This window comes from Rosa chinensis, chromosome 2 (assembly GCF_002994745.2).
Source record: "Rosa chinensis cultivar Old Blush chromosome 2, RchiOBHm-V2, whole genome shotgun sequence".
Taxonomy (NCBI): domain Eukaryota; kingdom Viridiplantae; phylum Streptophyta; class Magnoliopsida; order Rosales; family Rosaceae; genus Rosa; species Rosa chinensis.
The window spans coordinates 72,934,156-72,958,170 of record NC_037089.1 but is presented as its reverse complement, the minus strand read 5'-3'; the positions used below and the strand labels follow the sequence as shown (position 1 = coordinate 72,958,170).

Genomic DNA, 24,015 nt, shown 5'->3' with positions numbered 1-24,015 from the left:
CTTTGTATGTGGGAATGGGATTAGGCTACAATTCTAAACCGATAATGAATCATTTTGGTTGTTGTCAGCCATCTTTGGGAGGAATATTGTGTTAGGTGCTGTTGTTAATCTACAACCACTTAGTTTAGAATCTCTTTTATTTTTCTGCAAATCTTTGTGACTTTGTCACCTAAGTATGTACTATGCACTATGCACCTACCTATCTGCAATTCTGCATGCATGTAAATCTCAACCGTCCGATTCCGATAGGTGATAATGTGATATAATATATCTTGCATCAAGAATGTGCTAATGAACCCCCAATAATGATACAGAACAGAGTGTCACAGCAAGCTGAGCTGAACCACTTTCATTGGAAGTTTCTGAACATCAAATGGTGGTGACTGAGATATCTGCAAAGCCACCTGATCAAGGTCAACCTTTATTGTTGTCCAAATATAAAATGCATTACGAAAAAACCATTGAGGCCGAAAGTCTGAAGTTGAAAATGTAATGAACGAGATTGAATCTTCTGGTGTCGGTCAGCGTGAAGGAATGGGCGCTTACGAGCTGAATATTCATATTGCTCTCAGTGAAGGAGAGTAAACATGGTAATGAAGATGTAGTCATAGAGAGCAGTGAATGTAAGGGAAGGAAAAACAGGCGGAGTTACTCGTTCAACACTCCAAAAATCCAGCAGCAGGTTGTACCGAATGATATAGAATTGCCAGTGAGTCCAAAGACGAACCACTTAGGAAAATTCTACAGTACTATTATGATGTTTGTAGACATCCACTTACAGATGTGACAACAAATTTTTTGACACTATAGTAACGTATGTCCAATTAGGTAGGTACCATTTGCCAGAATGCTGCTTGAGAAAAATAGAATGAACAACTTCATCTACTTTTCTTAATGAGTCAATTAGCAGTTGTACAATTATATAAAGTCTTAGAAATACCTTGGTTACACAGCATCTCTCAAATGCAATTCCGGTGCTCTCATATATTTCGGGAAGGGAATCAAGTTGCAGATGCTCTTGCAAACTTTGGTCTCACTTCAGATACTATGGTTTGGTGGGACTCGCCCCCGGATTTTGTTGCTTCTTTTTGCAATAGAGATTTTATGGGGCTTCCTAATTTTCGCTTTCGGTAGTTTTTTGCTTGGTTGTTTGGTCAGATGTCTTTCAATTTTCTTACTGGAGGGGTTAGGTTCATGTCCCCCCCCTATCTAGTTAGTATTTCTTCTTCCTTCTTTTATTAATAAATTTGGGGGGAATTTTCCTCTCTCATTAAAAAAAAAGTCTTACAAATACCTTGGTGTTTTAGGACAAGAACAAAAATAACAGAGAGAGAGGAGAGAGTAATGACTGATTCATGTGTGTTTATTCATCTCACAATGGAGGGTTTATATAGAAATACAAACCTAGTGTGAATGCTCTAAGAGAAACTCAAAATGATAACCATTACATTTACAGCTGCAACTCCACATGGTGGCTGTGATGATCACAGCTTGCCATGCTTGTTGCCCTTTGGCATAAAGCTTGTCACACAAGTCTCTATACCTACATTATACACTCAAGTACCTATTGTATACATGATATAGACATTTATACTATGACTCATGTTGTACATGTGAATCATATATACTACAACACTCCCCCTTGGATATTTCATGTCAATAGTATTGTCTAGGTCGTGCGCCTCGAAATTGCCTCGTTAAAAACCTTGCCAAGTAATAAAACCCTGTGGGACAAAACAACCTTGGTCGAAGGAAAAAAAGAGCACAACGCGCATGAGTGTGGAGTAGTAATATCACAGCTGTGGAGATAAGTGGAGTCTTCTTATCAGCCTCATAAGTAGATAATATGTCTACGAGAGGGATGCTAATAGAGTTGCTGCAACAAAACCTTGCCCGGAAAACCCAGTGGGAAAAACCCGTGGTCGAAGGGAAAAGATGAGCAAAAGCATATATGTTGAAATCAAAACATCTTCAGGATGTAGTATAAGTGGGGCGACCATGCTAAAGATGTGCCTCGTTAAAACCTTGCCAGGTAACAAAACCCAATGGGACAAAATAATCCTGGACGAAGGACAAAAAGAGTACACGATGGTCAAGTGGGTATACTTCTGGATACTCCCCCTGATTTCAACATCTCCTTTGTGTCTCCCAAACGTGGTGCTTCTCTCGTTGCCTCATTTAAAAACCTTGCCGAGTAAATAATCTCGGTCGAAAGGGAAAAAGAGCACAACACACTATTCACGTTTCGAGACCATATATGTAGACATCTCCCCCTCTTATTGATTTTTGAGGAGAGTCTGTTATTGCTGATTTTATGCTTGATGTTGTCGCTTTCTATGCAGCCTTGCTTCATTTGTTTCAAAATAAGCAGCATTATCTTAAATGCTTATAGGCTCATCTGTGGTAGACTTCAAACCACAATTGTTCGAACATGCGTAACTATGGATCCAGTCCATATACATTCACGAACTACTTCGTGAAGAGCAATAATCTCTGCAATGTTCGAAGATATAGCGACTAAGGTCTATTCTGTAGACTTTCAAGATATCGCGGTCTTTACCCACGGTGAACACTTCACCATTCTGGGGAGGCCTTTGTATGGGTCAACAGATACCCAATATCAGCAAAACCTTCCAAAAACACTTATGTCATTTTGGGATAGAGATAGAAAACGCAGGCCAGCGTTTGGCGGCGTTTCTAGTGTGTGATGGGTCTGATTCCATCATCTCTTTGTAGGGATAGAATAAGCCCATATCGATTGTACATTTCAAGTATCGAAAGATATCTTTTACACCAATCCAATGGTGTCGCGTTGGCGCAGAGCTATACCTATAGCTAACAAGTTTATGTTTTAAAATGAGATCTCCAGTCTTGTGCATTGAGCTAAGTACAATAATGCTCTTATTCGCACTTCTGCCTCTAGCACATCTTCGTCTGATCATCCTTCAGACGGAGAGGATCCTTTTTAGGATCAAGACTACGAATGATTATGGGGTGCTTGAAGGTTTGACTTTTGTCAAAATGCCTAAGCATTTATCAACACGATGCTCAAGTTCCAAATTGAGGCATAATCGTGTTCCCCCAAAATCCTTTATCTCAAACTCGGATTTCAAGTGTTCAGCGGTTTCCCTTAACTCTTTAAGGGCTTCTAATGAAGATCATGTCCAGCATGACAACCGTGATAAAATCCGAAACTTGTTATGGAAACGCGCGGGCATATCCCTTCCCAATCAAGTAGTCACATTTAGTGAGCGTTTCAACTCTATTACAAACGCGCTCCGTGGTCTAGAGCCACTTGATTTGGGTAACCAAAGTTTCACTATGAACTTTCATGTATATTCTGTATCTAGAACCCCACATAGATACATAGTGACCACATTTTATAAGCTGCATGTTCAGTTTATTTGGAAACTACCAAACTGACAGGGTAGTGGAGTGTAATGACATCCATTACGAGAGAATATGTCTCTTCGTAGTCAATACCAGGGTGTTTTTGTGAGAAGCCTTGCGCCATAAGGTGAGATTACTATCTCTTTTTCTCAACACACTTTCTAACGAAGACCCATTATTCAATAGGTTTTATGTAAGGAGGTGTTGGCATCACTGGCTCAAAGACCTTCCTCTTCGTTTAGAGAATCTTACTTAACCTGGATCGCATTTTTCCATTTAGGCCAAATTTCTCTACGTTGGTATTCATGCTTCAACGGAGCGTGGTTCGAAATCATCGATCTCAACAAACTCATGTGGATCAAAATGCGCAAATACATCATCAATTATGATGGAGTTTTTATTCCACGTCTTATGTACACTAGTGTAATTTTCATAGAGCTCTATATTCTCAGAAATAGGTTTTGACGTTGAGGCGTCCCCCAACAATAACCATAATCCGGAAGATACTCATAAGACGGATGTTTGAGTGTCGATGATTCAAGGATTGTGCCAAAGTATCCTTCGAATCCACAGGCTTCCCACGCATCCTAGCTGGGGCCATGGCCTATAACACCAGAGTGCCACTTTCTATGGCGTTGGCACCTTGCCTACCTCTGTGTAGGGTAGTGCTAAGTCCTCTTATAGGGACGTCCTTTCTTGCAGGCATTTTTGCAGCAAATGTGTGTGATCTCGTCACTTTTAATAGGGATCGAGATGAGACATAGTGGGGACAGACCACGACAATTCATGTCGTTCCTGGTGAACATTCGAGTTCTTATCTCCCCCTAACGATGGGAAGACTGTCTCATCAAAGTGACATCCGTAAATCAAACGGGAAAGAGATCGCCTTGCAAGGGCATTTAAGTGGCGGACGATTGTTGGAGTCTCAAATCCAACTAAGTTGCTCACTTATTTGTAAGGACCTACCATAGGCGTTTGTGGCAGCGCTATTGGCACATAAATGGCTCACTCGAATGTGCATAAGTACAAAATATTTGTACCCAGTCACTAGCTGTAACGCAGATATACATTGAGTGGCGGTAGGTCGTAGAGAAATTAGCATAGTTGTATGCGATATTGCATCACCCCAAGCAGATATAAGGAGTTTGGTGCGCATCACCAATGTCTGAACTACCATCGTAGTTATGTCCGCGAGACCTTTTGGGCGTGTATATGGGAATGTGATGTCTTACATCAATCCCTTTGCAATAACCATCGAAAGTCTTCGATGTAAACTCTCTAGCATAGTCAAATCTATTTGACTGAAGGATGAATCTAGGGGGTGAACCCTTTGTCATATGATTTGTGCTAGGAGTATAGCATACATAGCTTTTACAGGTGGATAATAGCACAACACGTGATCAGTGTGTTTGCATGTCAACCAACATCATGAGTTATTTAAACGTCCGCAAGTTGGTTGAATAAGTCCACAAATATCACCTTGGATTCTTTGCAAGGATTCTTTGCAAGAATGGTATTTTATTTAGTGTCCTTTGCATAGGATGATCTCGATCCTATCTTTTGCTAAAAAGCAAGCTTTGCAAAACGAAGTAACTCTTTGGACCAATATTTGGTTCGTACTTCTTTCGTTTTGAGGAATTGATGTCCGTGAAGTTTTTAATGTATGGAATATCATATCATGACCTGGATATCCCAAACGGCCTTGCTAAAGCCTATATGTGTCAGAATCCCATAAGTCATCTCTTATGACATGGTTTGATTCAATGACTCGAATAGTGGTTGTATGCAACCCACTAGAGCGACACATAAGTTTCTCTAATACTCGTTTATGTCCGTAGTCATTAGAGGCGATGCAAAGGAACTCTTGTCCATTCTTACAATGTGTTTTCACATGAAAACCATTGGCTTTTATATCTTTCAAGTAATAAAGTTCGGAAATTAACACATGTCCATGACATTGAATAATGCGACACTTTATTAATACGGAAAATAGTCAATGATTACATCAAAGTTTCCAAAGTCTATTCCAAAATACAATCAAATTTATACAAATTGTAATTGCCCAATCCGTTTGGTAATTCCAATGAAATATGACCAGGGAAGTAGAGAGATGTTGGTGGAGCGAGGCTCGCTTAAATACCCTGATCTCAATTACTTTCCTAGACATCATACTTCATGTGGGTACACCACATGAGAAAGAGTCAATACAATTGTCATTTATTGACTAAGGCACATTTGCCGTTTATTGGAAAATAGAAAAGGACTATTCTAATCAAAGTCTGCGGCATCCTCGTGCTCTTTATTTGCAGCCTTGAAGTCCTTAGTGGTGAGAGTGTTATCTTCACCATCTATATTTTCAGCAAGATTGATATTTTCATCTTCAGCATGATTGGTTTCTTGCTCTCTCAATTGCATATACCCCTTGTAGCTTGCAACTAGTTGGGTACTTGCATGGCATTGCTTGAACCAATGCTCAATTGATCCACACCGATGACACCTGTCATTGTGGTTACCTCCCTTCATTTGAGGTGTAGGTTGTCCACGTTGTGGATATTCCCTAGGAGGATTGCTGCTACTACCACGTCTCATGGTGCGACCTCCACAGCCCATATTGTTACTGTATCCACCTCTCCCACGTGTGGAATTGCCACCACATGTGTCCGCTCTAAAGTTGCGGTTTCCTTTTTTTATTGGGGCGGTTATATGGACCCATCTTGTTAGGGTACCGCTCCATGCGCCCTCTTTTGGGTGCATTATAATTCGCCTCACGAACGCTCTTGGTTCCAATGGGCTTTGAATTATAATTCTTTACAAGGATGTTGTCGTGCTTTTCAGCTACCGACAAAATATTAATAAGCTCATTAAACCTTGTAATTCGTCCAGCATTAACTTCGGTGCGATATTGCTTTGATATCACAATTGTTGAGACGGGAATGGTGGAGAGAGTCTTCTCAATTAGCTCCTCTTCTGTGAGAGGCTTTGCACAGAACCTCAACATGGCTTTGAGGCGAAGAGCTTCCGAGTTGTACTCAGCAACAGACTTGAAGTCGGAGAAGCGTATGTTGTTCCACTGAACCTTCAAGTCAGGCAGGAGGGAATCTTGGATATTTCCAAAGAGCTCTTCTAGCGCTACCCATAAATCTCTTGCATCTTTGATCGACATGTACTCTAATCTTAGAGATTTATCCATGTGGCGTCTCATCAAGATTATTGCTTGAGCATGCTTTATGGGTGTTCGTTGGAACACAAGGCCCTGGTCAGGTGCCTGGATTATGGGCAATATCCCTTTTGCAGTGAGATGGTTCTCAACGTCGGTTACCCAGCCATGGTATTCCGAGCCTGTTGAGTCAAGCATTGGAAAATCGAGTCTAGGTTCATTCGACATCCTTGAAAAATAAGAAGAGAGAATATATTAGTTTCGGAGTTTAAACTTCCACGAAAGCTAAAATAATAAGATTTCCGAGCTATGCTACCAAGAAATTTATTTCCAATAATATTTGGATTAGATCAAAACAATGATGTTTGCGGACACTCTTAGTCCGAACATTATGAACACTCTTAGTTCATAGATTACGAACGCTCTTAGTTCGTTTAGCGTGAATCCCCACGATTCCGCTTTTAATTCATAGATAGATGCTTGCGGACGCTCTTAGTCTGAACATTACGAACACTCTTAGTCCATAGATTACGAACGCTCTTAGTTCGTTTAGCGTGAATTTCTATAATTCCGCCTTTTTACCACAAGTTCTCGAGAAAAAGAAAGAGAGGAAAAAGGAGTAAAAACTCAAAAACGGGAACTTTTAGTAAATAATACCTTGAAATAGTGTTGTCGGAATTGACCGAAAAGTTGTCAAAAAATTGTCCGGAAAGTCGCCCGAAAAGTGTCCCGAAAGTCGCCGGAAAAGTGTCCGGAAAGTCGCCGGAAAAGTGTCCGGAAAGTCGTCGGAAAAGTGTCCCGAAAGTCGCCGGAAAAGTGTCCGGAAAGTCGCCGGAAAAGTGTCCGGAAAGTCGTCTGAAAAGTGTCCGGAAAGTCGTCGGAAAAGTGTCCGGAAAGTCGCCGGAAAAGTGTCCCAAAAGTCGCCGGAAAGTGTCCGGAAAGTCGTCGGAAAAGTGTCCGGAAAGTCGTCGGAAAAGTGTCCGGAAAGTCGCCGAAAAGTGTCCGGAAAGTTGCTCGACAGATGTGTCGACAGCTGCTCGGCAGGTGGCTCGGCAGCTGCTAGGCAGGCCTTCGGCAGGTGCTGTCGACAGGACTCGGCAGCTTCTCGGCAGGTGCGCTCGGCAGGTCTCTGCAGGACTCGGCAGGAGCGCTCGGCAGCTTCTCGGCAGGTCTCGGCAGGACTCGCTCGGCAGATATCGGCAGGACTCGGCAGGGCTTCGACAGCGGTTCGGCAGCGGTCCAAATTTTCCGTTGGCCGGTTCAGGCTGTTTCCGACCGGTTCTGGAAGTTCTGAAACCGGTTCTGGGCTTCTTGAATCAAGGGCTTTGATATGAGCTAGGGTTTGGAGGTTTTTTGTAGGTTTGAAAAAAATGACTTCGATCGAATTATGAATTACCTCTACTCTTTCCAATTTCGATCCTAATTCTAGAGCAATTTCGTGCTGATAACGTGTTTTAGGACAAGAACAAAAATAACAGAGAGAGAGGAGAGAGTAATGACTGATTCATGTGTGTTTATTCATCTCACAATGGAGGGTTTATATAGAAATACAAACCTAGTGTGAATGCTCTAAGAGAAACTCAAAATGATAACCATTACATTTACAGCTGCAACTCCACATGGTGGCTGTGATGATCACAGCTTGCCATGCTTGTTGCCCTTTGGCATAAAGCTTGTCACACAAGTCTCTATACCTACATTATACACTCAAGTACCTATTGTATACATGATATAGACATTTATACTATGACTCATGTTGTACATGTGAATCATATATACTACAACACTTGGTTGATTTATTCTATATGATTACTTCTCAAAGTTATAACAATTTGAATTATTCTCTAAGAAAGTGTCAAATTATTCTACCACTGTATCAGTCTGCACACGGTTCAGAACAGAACAAATGACAAAATGCGCAGCAGAACATGAAGCAGCAAACGTACAACTAGATACATGAAGCAGCAACATTACCTTGAACGGCTAAATACAATCTCCAAACAACTACATACGGATCACATTCCAGTCATGCTTTCTTCTGGTAAATGTTTTTACAAACCAGTCATGCTTGGCAGTCCAAAAGTTCCCAGCAACCACTCCAACTACTAGCCCACTAACAACTCCTGGCAGAACCACGTACCAATCTAGTTCAATTTCAACACCAGAATCTTCATCTACTTCAGCCATTGAAGGTGGCTTAGTTGCTGAGCTCTCGGAACCATCACATTTCTCTGGCAAAGGCCCTCCACACAAACCTGAGTTTCCTTCATACGAATCCTCTTGGAATGTAGCAAATTGTTGCCCTTGTGGGATAGGTCCGCGGAGATGGTTATGGGATACATTAAAGTATGCAAGGAAAGTGAGTTGCACTAGATTACTGGGGATCTTTCCTGAGAGCTGATTCTGGGAGAGATCCAATGATTCCAGATCAGTCAAGTTCCCCAACGATAAGGGGATGAAACCAGTGAGAGTATTGTTTGAAAGATTCAGCAAATGAAGACCTCTTAGATTCCCAATCTGACTAGGAATACCTCCTTGGAATCTATTGCTTGAAAGATCTATTGATCTGAGAAGATATGGAGTCTTTGTAAACTTCAACTCAACACCTTTGCTAAAAATTGTGATGGAGTAATCATAGTGGTAGAGTGCATATGAGTAGACAATGTAAGTGTATTGGAAATATGCTTGCTTATCTTCACCAACAGATCTTTTCATGCAATTCCAGCCCTCCAAGTAGTCAGATGGGAACCAACTTGTAAAACTATTGTTGGATAGGTCAATGATGCACAAGTTTTGGAAATCATGGTTAGTTGCAGGCTTCCCAATGATGCCATGAAATCTGTTATTCCCCAAAATGAGAACCCTCAATACTGGAAGTGCCCCTGCCCAAGATGGGAAGATGTCAGTGATCTGATTGTTTCCGAAATCAAGAAACTCTAACTGTCTACAGTTTGCCATTGATCTTGGTAGCTTCCCCTGTATATGATTGTTACTTAAATCCAACATTTTCAATGGATTATCTTCACTAGAACACATTTGAGGAATATCACCATGGAAAGAATTGTTTTGGAGTTTCAATATTTCAAGAGCACTAAAGTTCCCAAAACATTGTGGAAGCATGCCACTGAGGTTGTTGTTTGACAAATCAAGAATTCCCAGATAGCTCAAGTTGCAAAATGATGATGGAATTTCTCCAGTATAATCATTGTTTGCGACAGAATAAAATCCAATTGATGGCGGTGGAATTGGCAGTGATCCTTGTAACCTGTTAGACCTCAGCTCGAAAAGGAATAGACTCTGCCATGGAAGAATGTGTAGTAGTGAATCATTTTGGTCAAATCCTGTTATGAAGTTGTGAGAGAGGTTGAGAAACAACAGATTTTCTGTAGTTGAGTTCCACGTCCATCTTGGTATTTGGCCATGAATGTTGTTGTCAGATAGATCTAGCTCAACCAGTTCACTACTATATTTCAAAAATTCTGGAAACTCTGTTAAGTTGCATGAACCCAACCCTAACACTTCGAGCTTTGGAGGAATGACACTCAATCCAGTATAGAACTGCACAGATAACTTGTTGAACGACAATTGAAGTACCCTTAAATTTTCAAGCTTGGAAAACTCATCAAATTGAACTAGTCCACTCAAGTTATTTGACAGAAGGGAAAGATATTCCAGATGTTTAAGCTGGAAAAGTGAGCTAGGAATTGGTCCTTGCAAATTGTTAAACCGAAGGACAAGAGCTGTTAGTTGCGTTAGATTTGTAAGGCAAGATGGGATTTGACCAGTTATTTGATTGTAGCCCAAGTTTAGTACTGAAAGTTGAGTTAAATTAGCTATAAGGCATGGAAATTCTCCGTTAAAGTAGGTATAAGCAAGAGCCAAAGAGGATAGTTTGGTTAGCTTTCCAATCCAAGACCATGAATCAGAAATTTTGTTGTTTCTTGAAACGTCGAAGTAATTATAACTATGATCATAAAAGAAAGAAAGATTAAGGAAATTGAGCTGGGTGAGGTTGCCGAGTGAGGAGGGAACATGGGGATAAAAGTTACAGAAAGCGAGGTTTAAAATATTTAAGGATCGAAGGTCTCCGATTGAAGCAGGAAGATGACCAGAAAAGTTTGTTGAACCAACATTCAATATTATCAAGGCACCAGTCCTATTAAGGTCCTCAGGAAAATAACCGGTTAGTTCTTGGTTATAGGCTAAATCAAGTACTTGTAAGTTTGGTAGGTGGAAAATGCCAGCCGGGAATTTTCCATACAAGCTACATCTTTCAAAGCGAAGAGATTTTAGTGAAGATGCATTCGCCAGGATACGAGGCACGGTGGAGACTATATCTACTGAACTAAGATGAAGTTGTTGTATGAATGTTAAATTTTGAATTAGGCTTCTGAAGGTGGCCTTGTTGAGAGCCAGCAAGTTAGTGGAAGTAACTAAATTGTAAGTGGAAGATAGATCGAGGATCGACAGCTTGGATAGATATGAAATTTCTGAAGGAACTTGTCCAGAAAATGAAGAGATTGAAAGGTTGAGATATCTTAAACTGACAAGATCATGGCCTAACCTTGATGGAATTTCCGAGAAATTGAAGTGATTATCCGAGAGGTCAAGTGTCTGCAAGTGAACCAGTTGAAACAGACTGCTGCTGGAGTCTATGGAACCATAAAGACAACTGCTGCTGAGGTCTAGGCCAATAACATGGCCAGACTCCTTGTGACACTCCACACCGTCCCATGAACAACAGTTAGTCATTTGATGATCACCTTCTTGCGCCCACGACGCAACCTTTGGATAAGCAAAAGGATCTAGAGAAGCAGATTTGTGTATAGTAAAGCTTACTTTGAATTGCAACAAGGCAGAGCGCTCCTCATCGTGGCAAAGAGACTCTGTCTGGACAAATGAGAAACTGTAGTGGGTACCATTGAGCAATAGTAGAACACAAAGTTGCAAAGAAAAGAAATAACACCTCAGAGATCCCATTTCCCTGACAGTTTGTTTTCTAATCGAGTAGTTGTTTTTGCTTTAGCTAATAGCTAGTTAATAGCAAGGGTCATGGACTTTGTGGACAGATTTGTTTTGCTTTCCCACAACAAAAACAAGATGAGATATTTCTGTTCAGACTGGCATTGACTTGATGAAGTCGAGCTACGGTGGCCAATCTAGCTAGTTTTGTCTCTTAACGCTTAAAAGTCTTGGACCAAATTGCGTATATCGATTGTTCACTACCAAAAAGTCAAAAACCATTCTTGTCATTTGTCACCCTAAATATTGAAAGGGATCGATTAGTGATGACCCCTGAGCTAGGAAATAGGCTATTAACAGAGTGATTATCTAGTGATGGAGAGTAGATATGTCTACTCGTCTTGTGCCGTACGTTACAGTTAGTTTTGCAATGTACATGAGGGTCCATGAATCAGTTAATAATCGCCACAATGCATGAAAGACTTTTAAACCCTAACACCCGAAATTTCTTTCACCAAAAGTTGCCGTAAGCTCCTAGCCCTTGCTAGCCATACCGTACGCTGCTCCTGTAGCCCTTGCACACCCGTGTGCCGCCTACTGCCCCGCAGCATTGTCGCACGCCTGCTGCCCCTGCAACATAGCAGCACGCTCGTTCCTGTGCAAATTAGCCTATTTGTACACCCCTAAACGTCTTAATTGGGACCTCAGATCAAAATTTTTCTTTCACCAAAGTTGTTCGTCTCTGTCTCTTCTATCTGACCTCAAAATTTCAGTCATATTGGAGTCGTTTTGAGACCTGTACACCATTCGAAGTACGAGCTATTCAGAAACGAATCTACTCCGAATTTCAGCAAGTAAGTTTTAAAGATTAAAGTTTCTGCTTTCTTGTCTTTTAAATTTCTTTATTTGCTGCAGGACTTGCCATATACGAACATGGGTTCGATTATTTAATAAGCGGAATTGTGGGGATACACGTTAAACGAACTAAGAGCGTTCGTAATCAATGAACTAAGAGTGTTCATAATATTCGGACTACGAGCATCCGCAAGCATCAAATTGTGACCATATCACTACAAAAAAGAATTCAATTAGCTTCACCAATTTGCGTCGGCGTGAAATTGCCGTCGCTAAAACCTAATCTTTCGCGACGGCAAAACTTGACCGTCGCAATTGTGTAAAAGTTATGCCACCGTATTAATTGCCGTCGCCACTTGTGGTCGCTAGCAACTATGGTTTACGTCGGCAAGAATTTGCCGTCGCAAGATAATAGCATTTAACGACTGCAAAAACTTGCCGTCGCATTAAAAGAGAATATGTGAACGATTTTATCCTAATTCTCCCCCTCTTTAGTCTTTCTGTTGTTTGACCCCATAACTCTATCTCGATTCGACACCCCGATGAATACCCAGATCTCCTCCTCTCTCCATCACCTCCTTGAGCTATTGTCCTCTCTAGATCTGCCAAATTCACAGCAGAATACAACCGCCGACTAAATGCGCTGATTTAGGTCAACTCCGTCGAGTTTATTGGGAGATCTACCAACCAATTGCTCCTCTCAATGTCCAAAACCTAATCTAATACATTCACCTCCCCACCTGCAGCCCCAAAACGGCTGCAACGATCCCGATTTCACCTATCTCTTCAAGGTATCATCCTCATGCTTTACCTCTAATATATGGCATTCTTTTTACAGTTTGCGCTAACAAATTGCTAGGATCTGTAGCTCAAAATAGATATCGCTGCTCTTCATCAACTGGATTTTACTATTTATACCTCCTGATTTGTTTGGGTCACTATGAAGATCGACGCGGTGACGACGGATCAAAGGGGCGGGAAGGCTGGAATCGCTGACCGGACCGGGCTGGAATTTTTGTTATCCGCCCTCTGCTGGGACTTTGATTCCCAGAGTTTTGAGCGATAGCCGATTCATCTTTTCTATGGGTTTGGTTGATTCGGAGGCGAATTTGTGGGATGTTATTGGGTCTGGAGAGCTAAGGTTCGAAGAATTCTGGTACCCAATTAGTTTCGTATCACTGTTTCAAGCTTTTGTTTTGTGTTTGTTGTTTGATTTTTCTGGTATTTGGAGTTTTGTTGTGGGATGTAGTGTGATTATTTGGCTTGATCTGTTGTTGTTTTGATTGATTTGGTAGTTTGATTTGATATTATACGCTTGGATTTATAATTTGGAGTTTGGTTCAATAATAAGTCCTGCGTTCAAATTTGGTTGATTGGTTTTGAATTTCGGTGCATGCAATTATGGGTGCTGCATATGAAAGATGGGTATTGGGTTTTTCTATCTGGGTTTGTTTTGGCATTAGAATTTGGTTCTATATAACATCAATTACTGGAATACTCAAGTTCAGAGTGCCCCAATACTTTCCAGGACGGCCCTCCTTCCTTTTCATTGTTGGTTCTGCAAATAAGTGACAGACTTATCAAGGGGTTATTGGGTTTTGATTTGGGGAGAAAGTGGACAATTCTGTGTGGTGGGGTTTAGAACAAATGATATGTATATCAATCCATATAGACTATGCATCAACTGGCTGCAGGAACATATGTTCATGCTGGTCTGTTGCCTAACATAAACAATTTTTATAAATAGATTTTTCCTTCTTACATAATTAGAGCTTTGGACTGCTGGACCATAATAACAATTATAATCTGTAGGTTCCTAATGGATTCTGAAGCAGAAGCTCTCGAGGAGAAGTTAATGTCGCTGCTTGGTCAGCTTTGAGCTGAGTGTGCCATTCTCGAAAGAGTGGTCTACAAGAACAAGAACCAGCACAGACATTCCTCTTACTTCCAGTGCCTAAAGGTCCACAACTTCTACACCCTGTTTATGATTGTGAATTATTTAGTAGAATTTTGCATGGAAAATTGAGAAGTGAAGAGGACAAACAAGTCTGAAACAACTAGATACAATCTCTTCTAAAAGACTGACAAAAGTTAAGAAAACAGTGAAAGACTAAAGAGTTAAAGGCATCCAGTGCCAAACAAGTCGAAATTAAAAGGTGAGAGAGCAGTTAGGGGAAGGCCTTTTGCGAAATTTGAGCATCTCCGAGCGAATGGCCATGATTTGCCAAACTGTATAAGAATGAGTTAGATTTCAAACTTAGCTATCTTTGTAGTTCGGATAACCATTTTCAGATATAAGATGAGGAGAATTTTAATTTTAATATTGATTTTTTTTTCACACCTTGCCTATTAATTCTAACTTCTAAGGTTATTACTCTGTTGTTTGGTAGCTGAGAAATTTGATGGAACACAAAGAAGGAAAATATTTCAATATACATTAAGTAATCCAAATAGCAGCAATTGGATAATTTTAGGTTGCTAAGCTTAAGTTTTTTTTTAAATTTTTTTATTTTTATTTTGTATATGTATGCATGTAAATCAGGTAAGGAGGGATTTGAGGCTTTTACAATCAACTATTCAGAATTGCATTGCTTGACCGGTTCTATTTCTATCCAAACAAAGAAATGTGTCACATGGATGGCAACTTTGGTCAATAATATAACATCTCTAATGCATTTAAGATGAAAAACAATTAAAAAAAAAAAAAAACTCTGCTTCCGTCTTCTTTATTTAATTTTCATGTTTGCTTAATCTGGCTTTCCAGATGTCCATCTTATGGGGTATCTTCAGATTGTGAGCACCTGCAGAAGACGTAAGGGAAGAAATTTAAGCATATATACTTGAAAAGAGAGGCAACCGATTCTGGAAGGATACCTCAGGGATGCCGTTGAAGGTATTCCACTCTCAATTTGGTTATGTGTTGTGAATTGAAGTATTGTTGGTGTGAACATAGTATTTTGTTTGATTTGTTTGTGCTATTTGATCGATCTGTTTCAATGTGGGTGTCAATGTTTGCATTGAAAGATCAGTTCTTGATCTAATTGTTGGTCATTTCTTATTAATATGGCTATGTAATTATGTACACTGTTTGATCTGTTTGTCTGCATGAAGTTTTGTTCTTTGTTATTGGGTGTGTTGAATTCTCCGGTGCATAGAGCTTGATTGTTGTTCTTGCTATTTTGCGATTCTTAGTGTATCTATATGCTCATCTATTTGTAGAAATGTTGGTTTCATGCATTATCTGTTCCTTAATTATTTCTCTGTTCCTTGCAGACCACCTTGTCATCTCTACCTCCTGCTCTCATCTTCACACTGCTGTTGATCTTTTTAATGAGACTAAGCTGGACAATGAAATCAAATCGTGCCTTGCCTTTGCTGCCAAAGGCATCGGCTGGTCACAAGGATGAGGTATAGCCTTTTATTCTTTCACTACAACTGATGTAGATTTGTTTTGTAAAGCACAAATCATGTCTTGGTTTTATACTTGATTAAAATTGCTAGTACTGATTTAGTTTTCCATTACATGCATGTGATGACCTGGATTTTCGTATGTTATTATGAAGTGGAATAGCTATTTTTGCATCACTTATGCCCATGTAGACCAAGACAAGGTAGAAGGTTCTAAGTTATTTTTGCAAAGGTTAATGTGTCAATAACTATATCAGCACTCCTAGTTTTCCATCACTTATGTTGTTGATAAAAACATTCATGCTGTAAGTACATCCTGTAGGAGAAGATTTAGTGTAATTATGTTCATCTATCAATTGTTAATGGTGCTTTAATTTTCTATCAATCAAAGAATAAATTAAGACAAATTGACATTTGAGATGGCATTAAAATTTCGTGGAGGCCCTCAATAGTGTTTGCTCAATCACTTGGTATTTTGTCTTCCGATAGTTGGTATTGGTATTTTGCCATTGGTATCTCTATATGCATCAGAATTCATCCATTGTGAGAGTTTAGTTGATATCTACTCTTTCTGCAGGTATCTCTATATGCATCAGATTCATGTCCAGGTTTAAAGCATCCATTCTGTATCACAGCATCTTCAAGTTCTTGGGAGGTCCCGGCAAGGCTTATCTTGAAGTATAGGAAAAAAAAAAACTACCTTGTATTATCTTGTAAACTCATGTATAAGAGCTTCATTTCCTTTGTGACATTCATGAGAAAAATTAACATGCAACATTCCCTTTTCAATATGCTTAATTCCATTTTGTACAGCCATTATCCACCCAAAAAAAAAAAAAAGAATCCAGCATGCATATTTTGCATGCCAGATTTTTTTTTATTCATAAATGAACTTTTGCGATGGCAAAATTGCCGTCGCAAAGCTTTGGTAGTGGTTGGTGGTGTCGCCATGGATATTTGCTACGGCATTTTTTAGTAGCAAAATTCTTGCGATGGCAAGGTTTGCCGTCGCTATTAGGCTTGCGATGGCGCAATTGCCGTCGCAAATACCAATGGCGACGCCCTCAACAACATCGGCGCAATTGCCGTCGCCTAGCCGTCGCCATTGGTCTTTTGCGACGGCAATTTCACTTTCCGCGACGGCACAACGCCGTGGCAATTTGAATTCTTTTTTGTAGTGTATTAAGCATCATTGTTTCGGTCTAATCCAAATATTCTTGGAAATTGATTTCTTGATAGCATAGCTCAGAAATCTTATTATTTTAGTTTTCATGGAAGTTTAGCTCTGAAACTAATTCGTTCTTGTTTCACCCTTTTCAAGGATGTCAAACACGAACAAACTCGATTTTGTTCCATTGGATTATGCAGGCAAAGGGTATTTAGACTGGGCCATTGACATTGAGATCCATCTTACTTCCCGAGATTTATTGCATACAATCCAAGAGCTTTGTCCAATAGAAACAGCTCCAGATCCTCAAAATGAGAAAGATAATTTCAGGGCACTTGCCTTCATGAAACATCACATGGATAGTGACCTCCAGTTTGAGTTCATAAATAAGGATAGCACCATAAAGCTTTGGCAAGCGCTTCGTGAACGTTATGGCAATGTTCGTGACTCCATCCTTCCAAATATAGAAGCAGAATGGAATGATCTTCGCTTCTCTGAATTTGGCACGGTCATGCAATTTTATTCGGAAGCTCTTCGCATCAGATTAATGATGCGTCTCTATGGAAAGACAATCACAGAAGACCAATTAATTGAGAAAACCCTTAATACCTTCCTTGTCTATGCTGTGAGGTCCTTAGAATTATTCCGGACTCATGCAAATGCAAGACGGATTACAAGTTTTCAACAGCTTATTGAAGCTATGAACAAAGAAATTGATAGGCCTCAAGATGGCCATTAAGAGCATCATCCCATGGCTTGAGAAAGTCACCATCGACATCATGATCCATACGATCGAAATGCTCGAGAAGGTAATCGCCTAAGGCGACAATCTCGTGACCGTAGGAGCCATGATTTTGAGGGAAGACGGGTTGGAAACCATGGAGCCAACGTTGGCCATGGTCATCACTTTCCAACACCACCGGTCCTAAGGACCATGCAAATTGCTCTAATGCGCCTCAATCAAGGGAGAATCCTCTTTATGGTGTCTATTTCTGATATGGAACGTCTGATCAATGGACCCGAATTTGCAATGCACCTAAGAAGGTAGCCGCATCATGGTGATCAAGACATCGAGTTCAAAAAGATTTTAAATATGGCGATGAAGACAAAATGCCGCAGATTTTTATTTCGAATAGTCTTTTATTTTTCCAAGAATTATGTAATGGCAATTATGCCATAATCAATAAATGACAATTTTGTATTAACTCATTCTCAAGTGGCGCATCCAATGAAGTATGATGTCTAGGAAAGTGATTGAGATTAGTGGTACCTAAGAGAGTCTTACTCCACTGACATCTCTCTCTACTTCCCTAGTCATATTTGATTGGAGTTACCAAACGGATTGAGTGACTACGATTTGTCAGAGTTTGATTTTTATTTTAGATTAGACTTTGGTTAAGAAACTTTGATGTAATCATTGGCTATTAATAAAGTGTCGATTCTTTTACTTAATGTCTTGGACATACCTTAATTCGAACTTTATTTGAAAGATATAAAAGTCAATGGTTTTCATGTGGAAACATATTGTGAGAATGGACAAGAGTACCTTTGCATCACCTCTAATGACTACGGACATAAACGAGTATTAGAGAAACTTATGTGTCACTCTAGTAGGTTGTATGCAACCACTATTCGAGTCATTGAATCCAACCATGTCATGGAGATGACTTATGGGATTCTGACACATATAGGCTTTGGCATGACCGTTTAGGATACTCAGGTCATGATATGATGATCCGTGATACTAAAGACTTCACACGGACATCTCTTCTTCAGAACGAAGAGAAGTGAGAATCAAAAGTCGATTCAAAGAGAGCATTGCACTGCCGTCGCGCCATGGGGCACCGCCGCCATGCACCACCAGCCGGCCAACACCGACCCCGTGATCCCCTTGCGGCAAAATCATGGCTTTGACGCCATGTATAGAGACTTGGCTCCTCTCTTGGGATCCATGATCCCCACACTTGTATACTACAAAGGCTACTTGGCCTCACTCATAGTGAAATCTCTAAGTTAACATAGCCTTGCCTCAAGGGCAAGGTGAACCACTATACATGCTTGTGTCACTATCTCTCTCTCCACCATGATCCATACTTAGTTCCCGTATTCTCACACAGAAACAATGGGTTTCTATGATGGGAGGGACTAACGGAGAGGCAACGAGATGGAAAATGTAGCGCCGAGCATCAAGGACGCCATTATGAAGAAATCAATGGTTAATCTTAAGCTAATGCAACACACATCTCGAATATTATTGATATATGAGTTTTTCTATTAGAACCTCCAAATTTATTCACTTGACCTCCTTGCTTTTTACACCTCCTATCAAATTTTCAAATACTAAATTTACTCACTAAACCTCACTCAAGTTCCTGAAATAACCTCACTCATATAATTTGCAAACAAACTATTAATTACATATTCATTCCTTAACCAGATTACATAAAACTCTTATCTAATAAAAAAGAAACTCAAACACTATGTATTGGGCTTTAAAAATTAATTTCTAATAAATTTTTTTTTTCTTTTCTTTTCTCTTGTAGATGTGCAAAAAAAAAATGAAGAGTAATTTTTCTTAATGTTTAATTATTTTCTCTATTTTCTGTACCTTATGATTAATTATTTAATAGTTTTTTAGATTTTTTTTTTTACTGCTAGCTCTTTTTCTTTTTCTTTTGTAAATATAATGGATAGACTGGGATTTAGGTCATAATATGAATTTTTTTGTTATCCCTCACCAATATGTGTTCAACATATATGATGATAGGAATTTTTATGTCACATGATCTTGATTATAGTTTTAATTCTTATTAAATGTATATAAATGCTTTAATGAGTATGTAGTGAACTTGGAAAATGAAAATAGATAAGGAAAATAATAAAGAATGCAACATAATATTATTGAATTGGAAAGTCTAGAGAAATTAAACATAATATTTTTGGTATAATTATTGTCCTTAATAGTCATTTTATAAGAGGTTATATATGTCATTTAATATTTCATAATAGAGTGAGGTCAATTGAGCAGATTTAGAGGTCCCAACAGAAACACTCTTGATCTATCTATCAAACACCTATTAGTCTATCACTCTACCAACTATCTGTAACTAAATTTGGAAGAGTCTGTAATTAAATTTGGAAGAAGTCAAACCGTGATTGATGCTTTTGAGAACACAGTTGTTCCCAATTCCAATTTACTTTGTTTATAGAGACAGTTGTGCACCTATTTATCTTAACATTCTATTCAGGAGTTATCCTATTCTTTTTTTGTTTTGGTTTGTTTTTTTTTTTTTTTTTTTGAAGAAGGAAAAATTCATTGAATTAGCAATTGAAATCGCTCAAGAGGGCATCCCAATGGGGAGCATACAAAGACCAAAAACGATTTGGCCCTAGAGCTAAGGTAGAACAAACTAGAAGGTGTACTACACCAACCAATTGTCCTTGTACATTATAAAAATGCTCTAAAACGTTGCTAGAGAAACTAGCAAAAACTGAAGGTAAATCGTCAGCCTTCTCAAGATAATTACCAACAATAGAACTATTGTCTCGACCTTGAGATTTGTAGACCCAACCATCAGAATCTGCAATCCAGGCATGCAAAGAATCAGTGGACCAATCAAAACTAAACTCGTTCTAGTATAAAGAACACTGCTTGCCAAGGCACTCAATTATGGTACTCACAATGTGATTATACTGAAACTCCTTATAGAATTTAGAAATGAGCATTCCACCTGAAAGTAAAAGCAACACACCAACAGGAACAAAAATAGCACAATTGAGCAAAAAAACCTTGTAGAATGTCTCCTGGGTCCCAAATCCAGACCCATGAATGGTGAAAATGGGCTAAAAGAGTGACATAAGCCCGATAGCAGCCCAAAATCTGGGAAATCCAGATTTATTTGGACACCCACAGTAGGGCACCCAAACTCAGCCTCCCTCTACCGTCAGACGTCGTCTGCCTCCATCCCAGCCACCAAATCAGAGGCCACTGCCTCCTTGGAAAGCCTCTATCAGTCCCAGCGGTACCAGCCATGCATGCCCAAATGGATCTGAACACCCAGCCATAACCACCGATCTCCCTATTCGTTGCCATCCCAAGCAGCAAATTCGGTACAGTCGCAACCCAGTAAGCCATCTAAGCATGAGCCAACTGCCGCCCAGAGATCGATGCCGGAGACGGCCACGTCTAGGTTGTGAGACCCTAAAAATTTTAGTTAATTTTCGAAAGTAATTTCTTGCCGATAAGAATTTTTCCGCAAGGTGATTTAAGTGGAGGAAATGACTTTGGACATTGTTTTAATCTCGAGACCACCTAATGGGCCTTATGATTTAAGTTTGGGCCAGAGTACTTTGTTGTGGGCCTAAAAGGTTACTAAAGTTCGTTGAAGCAAAAGGTCGTCGAAGCAAATTTGAAAGGAAGGCGAATTGAGTTGTAGTGAAGATTTGAATTTTTAGTTTTAATGAAATCGAGTTTTGGGCCTAGGACGAAGTCGAGAAATAACTTAGGAAGTTTCCGACGAAAAACGAGCATACAGAAAACCACGAGCCCAAAACCCGAAAGTGATCAACTAGGAGAATTCTGTAATTTTTTTGCAAGGGAAAAATTGGTATTTCACGGACATAAGTATAAATAGAAAGTTATTAAGGAGAAACCCTAGAATCCCATTCTCTTCCTCTCTCCTCACTCTCGGCCGTACTCTTGTTTTCCTCTCTCCCCGTGTTCTCTCTCTTCTTCTTCCCTCTGCAACCACCGGAGAACGCCATCTCCAGCCACCATCTCATCACGCTACCACCTCCAATCGATCCAGCACCCAAATCCGACCCAAGCTCAAGCCTCACCATCGACATGCACAGCTCCGGCCTCCACCCGCGACCACCCAAGGCTGCGACGCTGCTGCCTCTCAACCTCCATCGATTTCTGGACACCTTTTCAATACACCGCCGCCTCCAGTGAGCTCAGAGAGAGCCGACCATCAAGCCCTAAACATCCCGTCACCAGCCGACATCGAATGAACATCGCCGGAACTCGAGCTCTGCATGTCATAGTTCTAAAACCTCCAGTCCAAATTGAGCTAAACCACCTCCATGGAATCAGCGCCTAACTGCCCACCAATAGCCCATAACTTAGACCTCTAATTTCGACCGGAGCCACCCAGCACCGCCGTGAGAGCCACCGGCTTACCTTTTTTGTCCGGTAAGCTTTTCGTCCCTTCCCTTTGGATAATGCCATGAGTCATTGTGAATCGAAAAGCCTAATTCACTGCTCTCTGATTTGGAATATGGGGTTTGGGGAATCTGGAAATTTGAAGCTTTGGAGAAGAAATGAGCTACTGAGTCAGTTTCGACTGAAATCGAAATAAGGTTAGAATCTTGACTTGTGTTTGGATGGAATATTGGTTGAGGGTTGTTCATTGATCGTGTATTGTTTGCTAGGAATTCAGATGGTTAATGGATGTGGATTTCTACATTTTTGGAGTGTTGGAGGAGAGGAAGCTGCTAGGTTAATTTCAGTTGAAACTGGAAAAGGTAAGAACCATGTACAGATTCTGTTTTTGGATGCCAAAACGGTCAAGGGTTGGTTATTAATGCTCTCATATTTGATAGGAGTTTACATGATTGTTGATGGTGAATTACAGTGATTGGAATTAACTTCCAAATCTGGTAAAGAAGAATGGTAAGGTTTGGATACTTGGATCTGTCACTTGGTGAAGTTGTTAAAAATCAGCAGAATGTTGTTTGTAGTCTCGTGAATGGGAAAGTGTTAAAATGGTGATACGGATATGTTGTTGAATAGATTGGAATTGATAGGAAATTGACCTTGATTGATTTAATTATGAAAGCAGTTAATGTTGAATTTATGATGATTAAGAGTAGTTAGCTCAAGACGGTAAACAATGACAATGTCTATAACTATCATTCCGGATACCACAATTGTAAGAAAAGAAGTGAGTTGGTTATTGTAATGAAAATGTAAATTGCTCAAGTTCATAAGGAATTGGTATCCGAAATGAAGTTATATTGGCTAATGATCATTAGGCCGAACTTAATACAAAGTTCGTTTGGTAAATACTTTGACGATTAAAAGGGAATTAAGGAAGCTAAGGTATACCAAGAAAATAGAAAGGTCTAACGAGTTGACCTAAAAATTTAATTACGGATCATTGCTTTATTAAACTATCCATGTCCCGAAAATTGAGATAAATCTATTTAATGGAATATTCGGGAATGGAAATTGTCAATTGTTTTCTTAAAGTAAAAGGTTAAAGAAATGAAGGTCAAAGTGTCAAGTATAATGACCATATCTTAAATGGTTCAAATGCCATATCATTTGAATTATTTGGGAATGGATAATAGGTTTTATCTATTAAAGAGGAATTCATTAGACTTCAAAGAAATTAAATCAAAGTTTTGGTTGTTCGGTTAATATGCTATGATAATGTGAGGTTACTCATTAGTTTGAATTTATTTCAAAGGACTCGAGCGTGTGCACATGGAATTGGACGAAGTATCCAAAGTCGGGAACGAAACTAAGTTTGGGCGAGCACTCCATATCAAGGTAGGGTGAGCTGTCCCTTCCTTATAAGAGGCTTTTCTATATACGTGGAATGCTCTAGTAATGTATTATGTTGCCTGCAAGTACGTTTTTGGTTGTTCATTAGTCGATGCCTCGTGATACCTGTGTTTTCATAACTTATAATTGTTAATTTTGAAAACCGAGGCTAGACTTGCATGTTGAGATATTGCACCCTTTGTATGTTTGTACTTGTGACCTGAAAGTGAATGGGACCTAGATGAGTAGATTCCTAAGGATCCCACGGTGTCAATAACCATGAACCTACAGAGGGGGCCATGCTCTTATGTTTGTCGAGGAAGAGTGAGTACAGACAGTGAACCGGTCATAGGAGACTCAGGGCCAGGAAATGGACACTTTCGCTACTTGTAGTCACAAGGACTACAAAGTAGTTGGCTGGTTCTCAAAGGATGACTAACCAGGTCGGTCACCGATTTATTTTAGTTTAGCCGGCAGGTAAGTATCTCGGAGCTCCAAATTGTGTGAAACATACTGCATATGTTT

The 24,015-nt window shown here is 39.8% G+C and overlaps 1 protein-coding gene and 1 long non-coding RNA gene across 6 annotated transcripts; one reads left to right on the top strand and one right to left on the bottom strand.

Moving 5' to 3' along the window:
* Positions 1 to 8,050: 8,050 nt before the first annotated feature.
* Positions 8,051 to 11,611, bottom strand: LOC112184955 (putative receptor like protein 25). 4 transcript variants are annotated; one of them, XM_040514129.1, is made up of 2 exons: positions 11,387 to 11,611; positions 8,051 to 11,266 (listed from the first exon to the last, which is right to left on the bottom strand). In XM_040514129.1, the coding sequence occupies exons 1-2, from the start codon at positions 11,525 to 11,527 to the stop codon at positions 8,552 to 8,554; spliced, it is 2,856 nt and encodes a 951-aa protein (XP_040370063.1). In that variant the 5' UTR covers positions 11,528 to 11,611; the 3' UTR covers positions 8,051 to 8,551. The 4 variants fall into 4 exon arrangements, with proteins under 4 accessions (XP_040370063.1, XP_040370064.1, XP_040370065.1 ...); XM_040514130.1 differs by having other exon boundaries at positions 8,051 to 11,257; XM_040514131.1 differs by lacking the exon at positions 11,387 to 11,611 and having other exon boundaries at positions 8,051 to 9,429; positions 11,112 to 11,220.
* A 999-nt stretch (positions 11,612 to 12,610) lies between these two features.
* Positions 12,611 to 16,570, top strand: LOC112189038. Of its 2 annotated transcripts, none has more exons than XR_002931699.2 (6): positions 12,611 to 13,155; positions 13,233 to 13,520; positions 14,177 to 14,324; positions 15,129 to 15,257; positions 15,638 to 15,772; positions 16,350 to 16,570. It is a non-coding gene; the product is annotated as an uncharacterized LOC112189038 (long non-coding RNA). The 2 variants fall into 2 exon arrangements; XR_002931700.2 differs by having other exon boundaries at positions 12,613 to 13,155; positions 13,311 to 13,520.
* The last annotated feature ends 7,445 nt before the right edge of the window (positions 16,571 to 24,015 follow it).

Coding starts and splice junctions, on each gene's coding strand:
- LOC112184955 (XM_040514129.1), bottom strand. CDS start 11,527: ATGGGATCTCTGAGGTGTTATTTCTTTTCTTTGCAACTTTGTGTTCTA. Junction 11,267..11,386: donor CTGCCTTGTTGCAATTCAAA/GTAAGCTTTACT, acceptor GACGGTGTGGAG/TGTCACAAGGAGTCTGGCCA.